The 14,674-nt window shown below is 42.7% G+C and overlaps 1 protein-coding gene across 10 annotated transcripts in view; it reads right to left on the reverse strand.

Moving 5' to 3' along the window:
- Positions 1-14,674, reverse strand: part of ARHGAP12 (Rho GTPase activating protein 12) — a 110,011-nt gene that overhangs the window by 82,437 nt on the left and 12,900 nt on the right. For all 10 annotated transcript variants that reach the window (XM_060291998.2, XM_060291995.2, XM_060291992.2 and 7 more), the window contains exons 2-3: positions 10,892-10,930; positions 8,483-9,237 (exon numbers count right to left, since the gene is read on the reverse strand). In XM_060291998.2, coding sequence (XP_060147981.1) covers positions 8,483-9,166 — 684 coding nt within the window. In that variant the 5' untranslated portion in view covers positions 9,167-9,237; positions 10,892-10,930. The remainder of the gene's footprint in view (positions 1-8,482; positions 9,238-10,891; positions 10,931-14,674) is intronic.

Below are 14,674 nucleotides of genomic sequence, written 5' to 3' on the forward strand. Positions count from 1 at the left end.
AAGCTAGTATAGAACATAAACATTTCTAGATTCATAGTCATCATAAACATTCATATTGTATTTTTAAAATAACATGATTCTCAGCTTTACAGTATTTTGGCCTTCTTCCTAAAGTCATCACTTCTTCTGGCATCCTGTCAGCCTCACAGATGAAGGTCTACCATCTCGACTTTCCAGCTTTAGACCTCACTTTCTAACTACAGGGAACCGGGAAACTTGATACTCAAGGCTGGTAAGACACACATATTAAAGGAATATTAATGAGATCATGAGAGAAAAATAGGGCATCAGGAGCAAAGTGTATAATTTTTAAGGCTGTTCTAAGGTTTGGAGCTCGGAACACTGATTTTTCAGTTTCATCTTCATATCAACCATTAGTATAAACTTTGAAATGACCTAAAAACTTGATCTGATGAAGACCCTGCATATGATGTACCCAATTTAAGGGGGGGGTGGTGGAGACTGAATATTACGATTTTTTTGTTGTTGTTGCGGAGCACAGGCTCCGGACGCGCAGGCTCAGTGGCCATGGCTCACGGGACCAACCGCTCCACAGCACGTGGGCTCTTCCCGGACCGGGGCACGAACCCGCGTCCCCTGCGTCGGCAGGCGGACTCTCAACCACTGCGCCACCAGGGAAGCCCTATGATTTTATTTTTACTCAAATTTTGGAATCTCTCTATTGCATTACAGTTTTCTACCCCCAACTTCACCTCTCTAATACCATTCTTCATAGAGCCTATGCTGTGTCAAAGGTCACAGCACTGCTGGATGGCTGATTTTCAAGCAGAAACATGCATCTTTGATGGGACATTAATCTAGGTCTCCCCTTCCATGTATTTGTGGCTAAACACTGGTCATTATTACAGAAGCATTTAGCACATCTACTATGTACCAGGGTACTATGCTAGGCACCGGACAGACAGAGAGATCAAGACATGGTAGATAGCTTGGCCTCGGAGACCACAGACTGACTAGTGAGAAGAAAGAAAACAATCATAAGTGTGATGAGTACAGCAAAGGGAAAAGACAGGGCATGATGGAAGCTTGTGGTGAGAGGATCCCCCAGAGAACTTTCACCACTGCCAAGTGGCAAAGAGGCCATCCTCTAACCAAGACTGTTAAGAGGTCAAGACAATGAGTACTTAAAAACTACCATTAAAAACTTACCAATCACTTCCAGTTCTGGGAAAAAGGAGGAAATGTACTTTATCCTATTCTTCACACTAGGTATAAATAAAAACATAATATATAAAACAAACAGAAGACAACTCTGAAAGGCAGAGAGAAGGTAAACCAACTGTGACCTTAGGACCCAATGAACAACAAACCGGTGAGTTCCCTGGGTTTAGTTGTGGCTTCATACACCACAGGTTTGAAGAGGGAAGTCAGGGACTTCCCCGGTGGTCCAGTGGGTAAGACTGCACTCCCAATGCAGGAGGCCCAAGTTCGATCCCTGGTCGGGGAACTAGATCCCACGTGCATGCTGCAACTAAGAGTCCACATGCCACAACTAAGAGTCCGCATGCCGCAACTAAGAAGTCCGCATGCCACAACTAAGAAGTCCGCACACTGCAACTAAAAACAGGTGCACCCAAAATATAATAAATATTAAAAAAAAAAAAGAGGGAAGTCAGCAACCCAGAAACACCAACAGGCACAGACCAAAAAAGCCCCAACAAATCCCTGCTCTACATCTAGCAGAAGATCCAGAAAAGGGGAAGACCAGCAAGGCTGAAAGGTTTTGGATATTACCGCACTAGTCCAGCCAAATGGCACAGAACAAACCACCGATTCCACCCACAGACCACCAGCGGCGGCAAGCAGGGCTATAACAGGCACCCTACAACCCCCGCCAGGGTGCTGTCAGAGAAGGCAGAGGCGGCAACCAGGGAGGTCACTGCCAGACAGTCACAAGACCCCCCAACCTATGTACATACACACAGAGGGCGCTTACTGGAGACTCAGAACCTGCACCACCGCCGAGCAGCAAGGAGGCCATCCTCTGACCAGCACATCGGTGGAGGGCATGTGGGCCAAGGAATGAAGCACTGCCGCCACCCCCCGCCCCGGTCAGGAAGGCAGCAGGGAGATGTACTGGGGAGCCAGGCACTAATGAGGAACTCTCAGAGAAGGCCAAAAACATGGGTACTTGAAGAAGTTAAAGCCTCTGTCTGGTACCTACAACTACATCAAACCTTAAACACAGTCCAATTTCTAGCCTGTTGAACATAACACTGCACGCTAGAGGCCTATTTACTTCCATTCCTATTACCCAATAAAACATGTCTGGCTCTCAACAAAAACTACGAAGCATGGCAAAAGGCAAGAAAAAAATCATCTAAAGAGATAAAGGTAGCATCAAACTCAGATACGGCACAGATGTTGGAATTATCAGGCGGAATTTAAAATAACTACTATTAATATTTTAAGGGCTGTAAAGGAAAAAGTAGGCAACATACAAGAACAAATGAGTAATGCAAGCAGAGGGATGGAAAATCTAAGACAGAATCAAAAAGAAATGCCACAAATTAAAACACTGTAACAGAAAAGAGAAAATGCCTTTGATGTGATGATCAGTAGACTGGACACGGCTGGGAAAAGAATCAATGAGCTTGAAGATACGTCAACAGAAATTTCCCAAACTGAAAGCAGGATAAATACCAAAAACTTACACAAATACCAAAGTACAAAAAAACGCACACAAACTGCAGAAAACCAAAGATGAAGAGAAAATCTTGAAAGAAGCCAGAAGCAAAAACACTGAACTAGTGAAGAACAAGAATAGGAGTTACAGCATACTCCTCTCTGGAGACCATGCAAACAAAAAAAGAGTGGGAAAAATATTTCAAGTGTTGAAAGAAAAAAATCACCAACAAGAACTCTGTATCTAAAGAAATCATGCGTCAAAGTGAAGCACTTTCCTGAACAAACAAAACTGAGAGAATTCAGCACTAGCAGACCTGCCTGCAAGAAATGTTAATACTGTTAAGATGGCATTACTCCCCAAATCAACCTACAGATGATCCCTATTAGAATCCCAGCTGGCATCTTCAAACCTGCCTCTGCTCCATCTTCACACCTTCCCTCTGTGTGGTGCCCCTCTGCCTCTCTATGGACATCTGTGGTTGCATGTAGGGTCCAGGATAATGTCCTCATCTCTAAATCCTTACCTTAATCATATCTGCAAAGGCCTTCTTCCCCTCTTCAGCCTACAATAGCAAAAATATCTTGGAAAAAGAAGAAAGTAAGAGGAATCAGTTTACTCAATTTCAAGGCTATTATATAGCTAGAGTAATGAAGCCTGTGTGGTATTAGAGGAGGGACATAATGTCTCTGAGTGAAACAGAAGAGATGGCCCAGAAACAGACCCATACAAGTGTGGCCAGCTGATTTTTGACAGAAGTGTAAAAGCAATTTATTGGAGGAAAGATAGCTTTTCAACGAACAGTACTGTAGTAATCAGATACCCATAGGCCAAAAAAAATGAACCCTGATTTAACCTCATACAAAAATTAAACTCAAAATGGATCACAGGGACTTCCCTGGTGGAGCAGTGGTTAAAAATCCGCCTGCCAATGCAGGGGACACGGGTTCATGCCCTGGTACGAGAAGATCCCACATGCCGCGGAGCAACTAAGCCCGTGCACCACAACTACTGAGCCCACGTGCCACAACTACTGAAGCCTGTGCACCACAACTACCGAAGCCCGCGTGCCTAGAGCCCATGCGCCACAACAAGAGAAGCCATCACTACGAGAAGCCTGTGTACCGCAGCAAAGAGTAGCCCCCACTCACCTCAACTAGAGAAAGCCCGTGCACAAAACCAAAGACCCAACACAGCTAAAAATAAATAAATAAATAAATTGATTTTTTTTAAAAATGGATCACAGATTCAAATGTAAAACTATAAACTTTTAGGGGAAAAAAAATACTTGAGGCAAATATTTAGAATCTAAACCTACTGTGATGGTTAATTTTGTGTGTCAGCTCAGCTGGGCCACATATTTGGTGAAGCATTATTCTAGATGTTTCTGTGAGGGTGTTTTGGATGCAATTAACATTTAAATTGGTGGACTCTGAATAAATCAGCTTGCCCCCTGCCCCCAATAGAGTGGGTGGCCTCATCCAGTCAGTTGAAGGCCCTCAGACAACGGAAGACTGACCTCCCGTGCAAGAATAAGTTCTGCCAGCAGACAAACTTCGGATCTGAACTTCAACACTGGCTCTCCCCTGGGTCTCCGGCCTACCATCCCATCCTGCAGGTGTTGGACTTGCCAACTTGTATAATCACATAAGCCAATTCCTTAAAATAAATCTCTCTCCATACACACACACACACACACACACACACACACACACACACACACGCCTTATTGCTTGTTTCCCTGGAGAACCCTGACTAATAGAGCTATATAGCGAGTTCTTAAGATTTGACACAAAAGCCTGATCCATAAAAGGGAAAATTAATAAATTGGACTTTATCAAAATTAAAAACCTTTGCTCTGCAAAAGACACTGTTAAGAGTACAAAAAGACATTGGGAGAAAATATTTGCAAATTATATATCTGACAAATGACTAGTATCTAGACTATACTAAAAAGAGACTCTCTAATCAGCTTGATGCTTTGTGATGACCTAGAGGGGTGGGATAGGGAGGGTGGGAGGGAGGCTCAAGAGGGAGGGGGTATGGGGATATATGTATACATAGAGCTGATTCGCTTTGTTGTACAGCAGAAACTAACACACCATTGTAAATTGCAATTACACTCCAATAAAGATTAAAAAAATAAAAAGTAAAAAAATAAAATAAAAAAATTTTAAAACTCAACAGTACAAAAGTCTAATTAAAAATAGGCAAAAGCCTTGAAGAGACATTTCAATGAGAAGGATCTATTGATGGCAAATAAGCACATAAAAGGTGTTCAACATCATTAGCCATTCGGGAAATGGAAATTAAAATCAGGAGCAATCACTACACACCTATCAGAATGGCTAAAATAAAAAAGAGACAACACCAAATGCGGGTGCGCATGCAGAGGACCTGGACCACAAGCACTGCTGACATAAGTGTAAAACGTGCAGCCGCTCTAGGAAACAGCTTGGCAGCTTCTTGAAAAATTAAACGTGCAACTGCCATGTAACTGCTGCTTAATTTTCTTGAAAAGTTAAACAGCAATTATACACACGGGCATTTATGCCAAAGAAATAAAGAAGGTACGTTCACACAAAAACCTGTGCACAAACGTTTATACGTAGCAGCTTTGTTTGCAAAAGCCAAAAACTGGAAACGCAGACATTCTTCAACGGGTGAATTATTTTTAAGTACGGTACATCCATACCATAGAATACTAGTTAACAACAAAAAGAACAAACCCTGATACACACAACAACCTGGATCAATCTCCAGAGAATCGTGTGGAATGATAAAAGCCAATCCCAGGGACTTCCCTAGTGGTCCAGTGGTTAAGAATCCACCTTCCAACGCAGGGAACGCAGGTTCAATCCCTGGCTGGGGAACTAAGATCCCACATGCTGCAGGGCGACTAAGCCCACATGCCACAACTAATAAGCCCACGCGCCACACCTAGAGAGCCCACGCATCTCAACTACTGAGCTTGTGAGCCACAACTAGAGAGAAGCCCACGTGCCGCAAAGAAGAGCCTGCACACTGCAACAAAGACCCCGCGTGCCGTAACTAAGACCTGAAACAGCCAAATAAATAAATAAATATTTTTTAAAAAGCCAATCCCAGAAAGCTACATAGGCTGTGAGTCCATTTATATAACATTCCTGAAATGACAATATTATAAAAATGGAGAACAGATTAGTGGTGGTGAGCGGTTAAGCAGCGTTGGGGGTGGGAGGGGAGCGGGTGTGGCCATTAAGAGGGCAACATAAGGGTTCGTTGTGTTGATGGAAACGCCCAGCATCTCACCTGTACCAACATCAACACCCTGACTGTGATACTACAGTCCAGTCTGGCAAGACGTTACAACGGAGGTAAATGGACAGAGGGCACAGGGGACCCCTCACTATGGTTTCCTACCACTGCTTATGGAGCTACAATCATCTCAAAATGGAAGTTTAGTTAAAGAAGACTGATCAGTACTACCATGTCAGAAGAATGAAAATCTCCTAGCAGAGACACGGCGGGGAGGGCGTAGATACTGACTGGGAAGGGGCTCATGGCTTTACACAAGCACAAATCTATCAAGCCATACATTTAAGATTAGTACAATTTACACACATGATTATATGCTATGCCTCAGTGAAAAATTATTTTAAGTTGCCTTTTGGTTATTAACCTTGTTCACTGTAACCATGATATGATTATATATATAATTTTTTTTAACTGTCTGTACATTTATCAACAATGAAACCGTGGGCAGCTTTTAGCAGAAGCTGTTTAGGTGGGGTGGTGAAGCCATAGGAGACCAGGTTAAGGAATGAGCAGGAAATGAGCGAACACAAAGAAGCAAATACGTGCAACTCTTTCCAGAAGTTGCCAGTAAAGAGTGATAAGGTGATACTCGGAAGGGAAGGTATTGCTGAAGAGCTTTACTAAAACAGGAAAACATGAGCAAATGTACATCCTGAGGGAAAAAACTTGGTAAATAATGAGTCTAAAGCCATACGAGCACAACGCTACACAATGTTTAGCAAAAGGTTTGTGAAAAAGAGGGAAAAGCAAACATGAAGAGACCACTCATTGATAGAAGATGCCACGCCTGCACTGCCTGTACTGGGGGGAGATCACTGATGACACTGGTGCACCTGTAGGTTTCATGGTGGGAATAACTGTAACAGAAACGACGACGACAACCGTAATGACAGCTCTGTGGTTCCGAACGCGTACTGCGATAGCCAGCCCCGAGGTGACCCTTAATGTCCCGTAGCCTGACATTCACACTCTGTGCTGTAACCTCCACACAGAGCAGGGCTGAGCTGTGTGATTGCTAAGACATGACAGGGCGCAACTTCCAACATCGGGGCATAAAAGACAACGCAGCTTCCACCCTCTTCCCTCTTGGATGGCTCTGTCTAGGGGAAAGCTAGTCACAACATTCAAGCATCTGCAAAGAGGCCCAAACAGGACCACGGGAGTGACCATCCTAGAGGCAGCTGCTCCGGCCCGGCCAAGACTTCGTAAGACGCCAACCCCGTGAGAGACCCTAAGCCTTTAAAACCACCAACTAAGCTGCTTCTGAATGACTGAGCCACAGAAACTGTGACATAATAAATGTTTACTGTTTTAAGCCAGGAGATCTGGGGGTAATTTATTAAGCAGCAGTAGATACCTACTCTACTTGCTTGAGTGCCAGGCACGCTAGGTATACAGGAACCCACTCGTGATCCCCATGTCAAGAGGAGGAAACTGAGACACACAGAAGTTAAGTAACTGGCCCCAATTATCACTCAGCCGGCAAGAGATATGGACCCGGATTCAAATCTAAGGACAGCTCGATTAACTGCTGTGCATACGTCCTCCCCAAGCAGAAGCAGTTCCCACCCCACAGTTTTCACTTCTGCCATGAAACAAGACTATCTGCTAAGACAGCAGGGAAAAGCAGGTGAATCAGAGAACTGAATAAAACGGAAAAGGGCTGAAACAGCTGCCACAAAGAGCTAGGACGAGGTCTGGCTAGAGAAATCGAACAGGATTTCCAAATAGTCCAGGAGAGGTTAGGAGCCATGACCTTCCACGTAGTGAATTTAAGATGAGCACGATGAAGAGAACACAGGGCTGCTAGTGGACCTACACATAAAGCGTAATTTCAGGTGTGAAACAGTGGTGATGGCCAGATGGAAGAGAAAACACATGTCTTTCCCAAGTCCAACTAATACATAAGGAGCCACATGCAGAAAAATTCCAGGACACACGAAAGAAATATTCTACATCAAAGTATCACGTAAGGACTGAAGAAAAGACTAAGACGAATGATGATAAACTGACAGCAACTGCCTTGATCTCAAGCATCAGAAGTTTTTCTAGAGAACCTTCCCTTTTTCCTGTCTCCACTCAAAATGTCACAAGAAAAATTAAAACCTATAAAAGAAAAAGAACATACTAGTTCCATTACAATCGGACACACCTTAAGAGCAGCCTCACTGACTGAATTTGATGAATAAAACTTACAACAGAGCTTTAGGCCCAAAATTTATCAAATTCACTAATAATTAAACTTTTCTAAACATATTTCAGTTTCACGCATGTGCTTTTAAAATTACTTCACTTTACTTGACAAATTGACACAAAGGGGCTTCCCTGGTGGCGCAGTGGTTCAGAGTCCACCTGCCGATGCAGGGGACACGGGTTCGTGCCCTGGTCCGGGAAGATCCCACATGCCACAACGGGAGAGGACACAACAGTGAGAGGCCCGTGTACCGCAAAAAAAAAAAAAAATTTTAAATAGTAACACCTATAATTAAACGGTTATGAAGGTGGCACAAGTGTTCCATCGTCCACTTTCAGTCTTACCCTTATCTGCTCAGTGGAGCTGCTGCTAAGCTCATCACCAGACTCTGAATCGTGATGTATCCGTTCCGAGCCTTCTCCTGCTGAATCACAAGACTGTTCCTGGGAGAAGCCAGCTTTCTCTACGTCCAAGAACTCCGGACCAGGAAAGTGACCAAATAACCGTGTCCTATTCTGGCCAGAAACTTTGGGAGAATGTGAGTCACTGTTGAACTTTCCATTATTATGGGTCAGGTCCAGGCTGAGGTTGACAGTCTGACCTGGAATATAACTGGGTCCAAAATTCTGATTGGCATCACGAGTAAGACCTGTTCCTTGCACAGACGGCGACGGCTTTCCAAAACTTGAAAGCTCGGGCAATTTGCTCACATTTTCTGTGGACCTCTGCAGGTGGAGACTCTGCATCGTTTTCACAGAATGATTCGGCAGCCCCGCTGCCTGTTTCACAGGTGGCATCAGGGCTCTGCGGCCGACCTCCCTCACATACTGGGCAGGCACGTAAAACGCTTTGGAGTTCTCATCCAGCTTCACCTGCCACCAGTCATCGTTGGTCTTCTTCACCAGGATATATCGCTCCCCTTGTTTGATCACGACCTTTCTGTCCTTCGCTTCGTATTCGTAATCATATTCCACTTCAATATACACCTGCCCTGGAACAATCTTCCCACCTCTGTCAGCCATTTTCATTCCGTAATATTCACCTCTCAAAAAGGATGCTTTGCCACATTATGGCTCTGTGGCTTGTTGGATCGATACGGCTATTTTTATTTAAATGAAGGAAGAGAATGAAGAAAAAAGTTAACATAGTCTGGATTTTTAATATTCATTCACAAGCATCATAGAATAAAGAACATTACCTTCAAATCTCAAACCCAGAAATTAAACATGTGTCTAATATTGTATGTATGGTCCTGCATTACAAACACTCTCATTCTAACTGTAATCTACATTTTTCAGTCATTTATGACCAAAACTGAACCAATGACTGGAATGGTAAATACACTAACCAACCAGACGTACGACTATCAAAAATAAGAGGTGAGAAGAACTTTCCTTCCTTTCATGACTACCTCAAACCTCCTTCACTTTCTTAGAAAGGCTCACTAACAATCACTAATACATGTTAGGCACTTACCAAGGCCAGGCGTTGCTCTAGGTTCACTGTATGCCTTATCAAAAACCCTCTTGGAAGCTGAGGCTGAATTTCAATGACCCTGAATTTCATTCACTGACCCTGTATTCTTTATTTTCTAAAATGATCAAGTGCATTAGTGAGCTGAAAAAAGTTATCCAAATATATGTTTCATTTTCTAATATAAACTGATTAAAAAGCAGCATTGTTATTTTTAGGCAAAATACACACAAACAGAGAAAAGAATCTGCTAGTTTACTTTTGTTTCCTCTTACATCCACCCCAGGACGACGACATCCTCCTTAGCTGAATCCCACAAATCCCAGCAAATAACCAGTCTTTTTATTTGTAAATTTTACACACACACACACACACACACACACACACACACACACACACACCATGCAAAGTCTACTAGAAATATCCCTAAAATGGCTTGAGAAACCTAGGATTCACTGTTACAATTCCAAATATTTTAGTACCTCATAAAACACAGCATTCAAGCTTCAGAATGATCACAGCATCTCGATTTTGCTACAATTCAAGTCGAGCCCCAACTACTGTGGGATGAATTGTGTTCCCCAAAAAGGTATGTCTAAGTCCTAACACAGGACCTGTGAACGTGACCGTACTCGGAACTAGGGTCTTGGCAGATGTGATCAATTTGAGATGAGTTCACATTGATTAGGGTGGGCCCCAAATCCTTGGAGACAAGGAGAGGAGACGCGGAGGGAATAAGACCACGTGCAGACAGAGGCAGAAATGGGGAGTGAAGCAGCTACAAGTCAAGGAATGCCAGCAACCGCCAGAAACTGGAATGGGCGAGGAAGGATTCTCCCCGAGAGCCTTCAGAGGGAGCACAGAGGACCTCTGGCTCCAGAACAGTGAGAGAGTAAGTTTCTGTAGTTTTTAGGTCACCCAGCTGGTAGCACTTTGTTACAGCAGCCCTAGGAAAACACACTCAACCCAGCACTCCAGGATCCTCAGGCAAACCAGAGTAACTCTGACTAGTGAGATGTACCGGAAATGTTCCTACAAGGTCGCGTAGCCTCCCAATTTTCCTCAGCACCTAAGTACCGGCGCGGAACTATTTACACTATATGTGCAGTAACCACCACGCCCCTGCGGAAAACATCCTCTGAAACAGACAAAGCCCAGGTGATAACTAGTTAGGCATACAATTTCAGCAACTAAAATTTACTTTCTAGACAAACTACTTGAATAATAAATTTAATGTAGTAATGTTGTTTCAAAAAAAATAATAAAAATAAAAAACTTACCTTAGAAGGAGAACTAAACAGCCAGTCTTACATTTAAACCTATAGAAAAAAAAATAATAAAGTTCATTAACTTTAACCGAGATTGCTTAAAGAAGGCTAAGAATGCAATGCTGCTCGCGGTTTTAGAAGCATAACTTTTTTACAACAACTATAAGGCACACAGTACAATTTTACATATCACGACTGCATCCAGCACCGCCCTCCAAACAAAGCACACTTTACCACTGCCCCTTCTACTTCATTTCCACTTCGTTTCAACTTCATTTTCGCCCTTAGTTTTTATCCTGACAGAAATATCTTTTCAAACTTCTAATAACATGAGTAACAACTTTTGTAAAATCGTTAGTAAAAAACAAACCCAGAATGTGAGACATTCCATGAGAAACACACCTGAACTCTTCAAAAACTCAATTTCATGAAAAATGAAAGAGAGAGAGAGATTCTTCTAGATTAAAGGCGACTACTGACACACAACAACTGAATCCACTCAGTGTCCTAACAGGTACCTAAAACTTAACCATACCCAAAATCTACCCCCCCCACCCCGACCCCGCCCAATCTGCCTGGTCTTTCCCCACACAGTAAATAGAAATTCTAAGCTTCAAAGCAATCAGCCTTTATTTTCACGCATTACCAGGGCATTAGTCACTATGAACCTTAATCCTTTTACCTACATAAAAGGTTTTCACTACAACTTTTCAAAACTCCACATTGAAATACTTATCCTCAGGGGATGTTTTTTTTCTTTTACTTTCCAGGAAGTAATGAAATAACTTACGAAACATCTCTGAAGATACTGAAACAAGTCAGGGAATACACATAAGGCTACAGGAGCTCAGGTGTACCAGAACTGCTCAGACACTGATCCGCGGGCATGGAGCAAAGGAAAGTATGAAGAGTAAGGAGTAAACTGCATGGTTTCCTGGTAGCACGGGAGGGGCCGTGGGGTGGAGTGCAGCACAGGTTAGCGGCGTCCACGCCCGGGCCTCTCACTGCCAGGCTTTACGACCACACCTTCCCCACCGACCGCAGAGGTATGGAGGAAGAGGAACCAGGGAAAACGGGAAGTCAGTTTCACCACGCTCAACATGGGACACCCAAACTAAAGTTCTCAGTACTGTAAAGCAAATAAGAAGTGGGAGGACAAGAAAGAGGAGAAGCAGTCAAAAGACATCCAGATAGAACAGGTAGTTGATACAAGGCAGATGACATGAGCAAGAGTGAGCACAGGGGTAACAGGACCTGAGAACAGGTTTCTAGTTAATACGGGGATGGGGGTGGGAAACGAACTGGGAAGCCCGAGACAACTGAAATAATAAACTTCTAGAAAGTCACGTAGCAGGAATTATGTATCACAATCCAAGGTCTAGGAAAAGTTAGATAAAATAAATATGAAGAGAAAAGCCCTATTATAAACTACAGATTCAAATAAAATTAAAATAATTGTGGGGTAGCTCTAAAAACTTGGATCTAAGGGAAATTTATCTGCATATATGTGAATAACATCTGCTGCCTATTTTTATTTAAAAACATAAGCTGCATTAAAACAAATGTTTGTGGTTTTAATTTTGGTTTGCTTCTTCGTCTATTCCCCAAACTGTGGATTTTTTTTTAAGTTTTTTATTGAAGTATACTTGTTTTACAATATCATGTAAGTTTCAGGTATACAGCACAGCACTTCAGTTATATATACATTCTTTTTCAGATTCTTTTCCCTTATAGGTTATTACATAATATTGAGTATAGTTCCCTGTACTATACAATAGATCCTTCTTGATTATCTTTTTTTTAATTAAGAGTGATCATCTCTTTTATTTTTAATTTTTATTTTATTTTGTTTATTTATTTTTTGGCTGTGTTGGGTCTTCCATTGCTGTGCACGGGCTTTCTCTAGTTGCGGTGAGTGGGTGCTACTCTTTGTTGCAGTGTGCAGGCTTCTCACTGTGGTGGCTTCTCTTGCTGCGGAGCACGGGCTCTAGGCCCACGGGCTCAGTAGTTGTGGCACGCGGGCTCAGCAATTGTGGCTCGCGGGCTCAGTAGTTGTGGCACACAAGCTTAGTTGCTCCACGGCATGTGGGATCTTTCCAGACCAGGGCTTGAACCCGTGTCCCCTGCATTGGCAGGCGGATTCCTAACCAGTGCGCCACCAAAGAAGTCCCTTGATTTTCTATTTTATACAGACTAGCCTGCGTATGTTAATCCCAAACTTCTAATTTATCCCTCCCCACACTGTGTATTCTTCTCTTTAGATTAGGTTGAGCACTGTTTATCCTGCTATCTTAACCTCTCAAGTATTTCGATTAGAATCTTGTTCAACTACGACGCCCTCTGAGCACAACACTCCTCCAACTGAAACATATTCTACACTTATCACCACACTCCTCCACCCTTTTTCATCACACACACACCTACTAAGCACCCAACCACGAGGATAGAGTTTTTGCACATCTACTATTCGGTAACAACCACTGCTTTTCTTTGAGGCGTGAAAAGCCTCTTACCAGTGGTCCTCTTCCTCAAGCTTCAACAAGAACAGACACACCCAGAGACACAGAACGTTTTACAACTTTTATTTCTTCCCCACCCCCACCAAAGTCAGATTCATTTCTACCAGGCTATTTTAAAATCTAATGGACTCCTCCTTTCTGTCTACCAATTTTTCTCATTTTCTTTCCTAGCACAAATTACACAGCCAGCAAATGTTATCTTCCCCCCCCCAAGACATCTGCTTTAATCAACTACATCTCACAGCGTGAGATCCTTACCAGGTACATCAAAAAGTAAACAAGTAAACAAAGTCTTAAGAGGACTGGGATAATTGTATCCATAATTAATGACCTTACAATTTAAGTCTGATACATACATGTACAACATACTTAGCAATTCTAACACCATGAACAACAAAATGCTAATATAGCCTCACACACATATTAACCCACTTAAAAATACCACAATTTAAGCACCGATTCTTGACACTAAGTCCTCCAGTAGCTTTAAAAGTACTTGTTTAAAATTAACACTCCCTAAACAGCCCTCTACTAAAGAAATCAATTAAACTTAATGAGCACAACAAAAAAGTTAAAAACAACTCCAGCATAAGTTCCACAATAAGAAATTATTCCACCAAATAATTTTGTAGATTGTACACTTAACAAGAAATCACAGGCCATGATAGGGCACCTAAGGTTTTTTTCTTAATGCATGATCCCTGTTTTCTAAGAATAAAAACATATAGAATATAAGATATATATTTAGGCCTAAAGAACAGAAGCAAAATATACTCATTGCTACTATAAACTATTCTGGTCATAAAGAAATAGCAAAAATAGGAACACCAGAAAGGAGACAGGAAATAATCAGGTAACTGGAAAGCAGTAGAAAACTCAGCCAAGCACAAACTGGTAAAGGAAATTCACACCCAGATTGAAATATGAAACAAAAATGAGGAAACAACAAAAGAAGTACTTGGGAGAGCAAGCAGATTTTAATAAAAATGATATTTGCGGGCTTCCCTGGTGGCGCAGTGGTTAAGAATCTGCCTGCTAATGCAGGGGACACAGGTTTGATCCCTGGTCCAGGAAGATGCCACATGCCACAGAGCAACTAAGCCCGTGAGCCACGACTACTGAGCCTGTGCTCTAGAGTCCGTGAGCCACAACTACTGAGCCCACGTGCCACAACTACTGAACCCACGTGCCACAACTACTGACCTGCGCTCTAGAGCCCATGCTTTGCAACAAGAGAAGCCACTGCAATGAGAAGCCCGCGCACCGCAACAAAGAC

The sequence above is a fragment of the Globicephala melas genome, chromosome 2, assembly GCF_963455315.2.
Source record: "Globicephala melas chromosome 2, mGloMel1.2, whole genome shotgun sequence".
NCBI classification, from domain to species: domain Eukaryota; kingdom Metazoa; phylum Chordata; class Mammalia; order Artiodactyla; family Delphinidae; genus Globicephala; species Globicephala melas.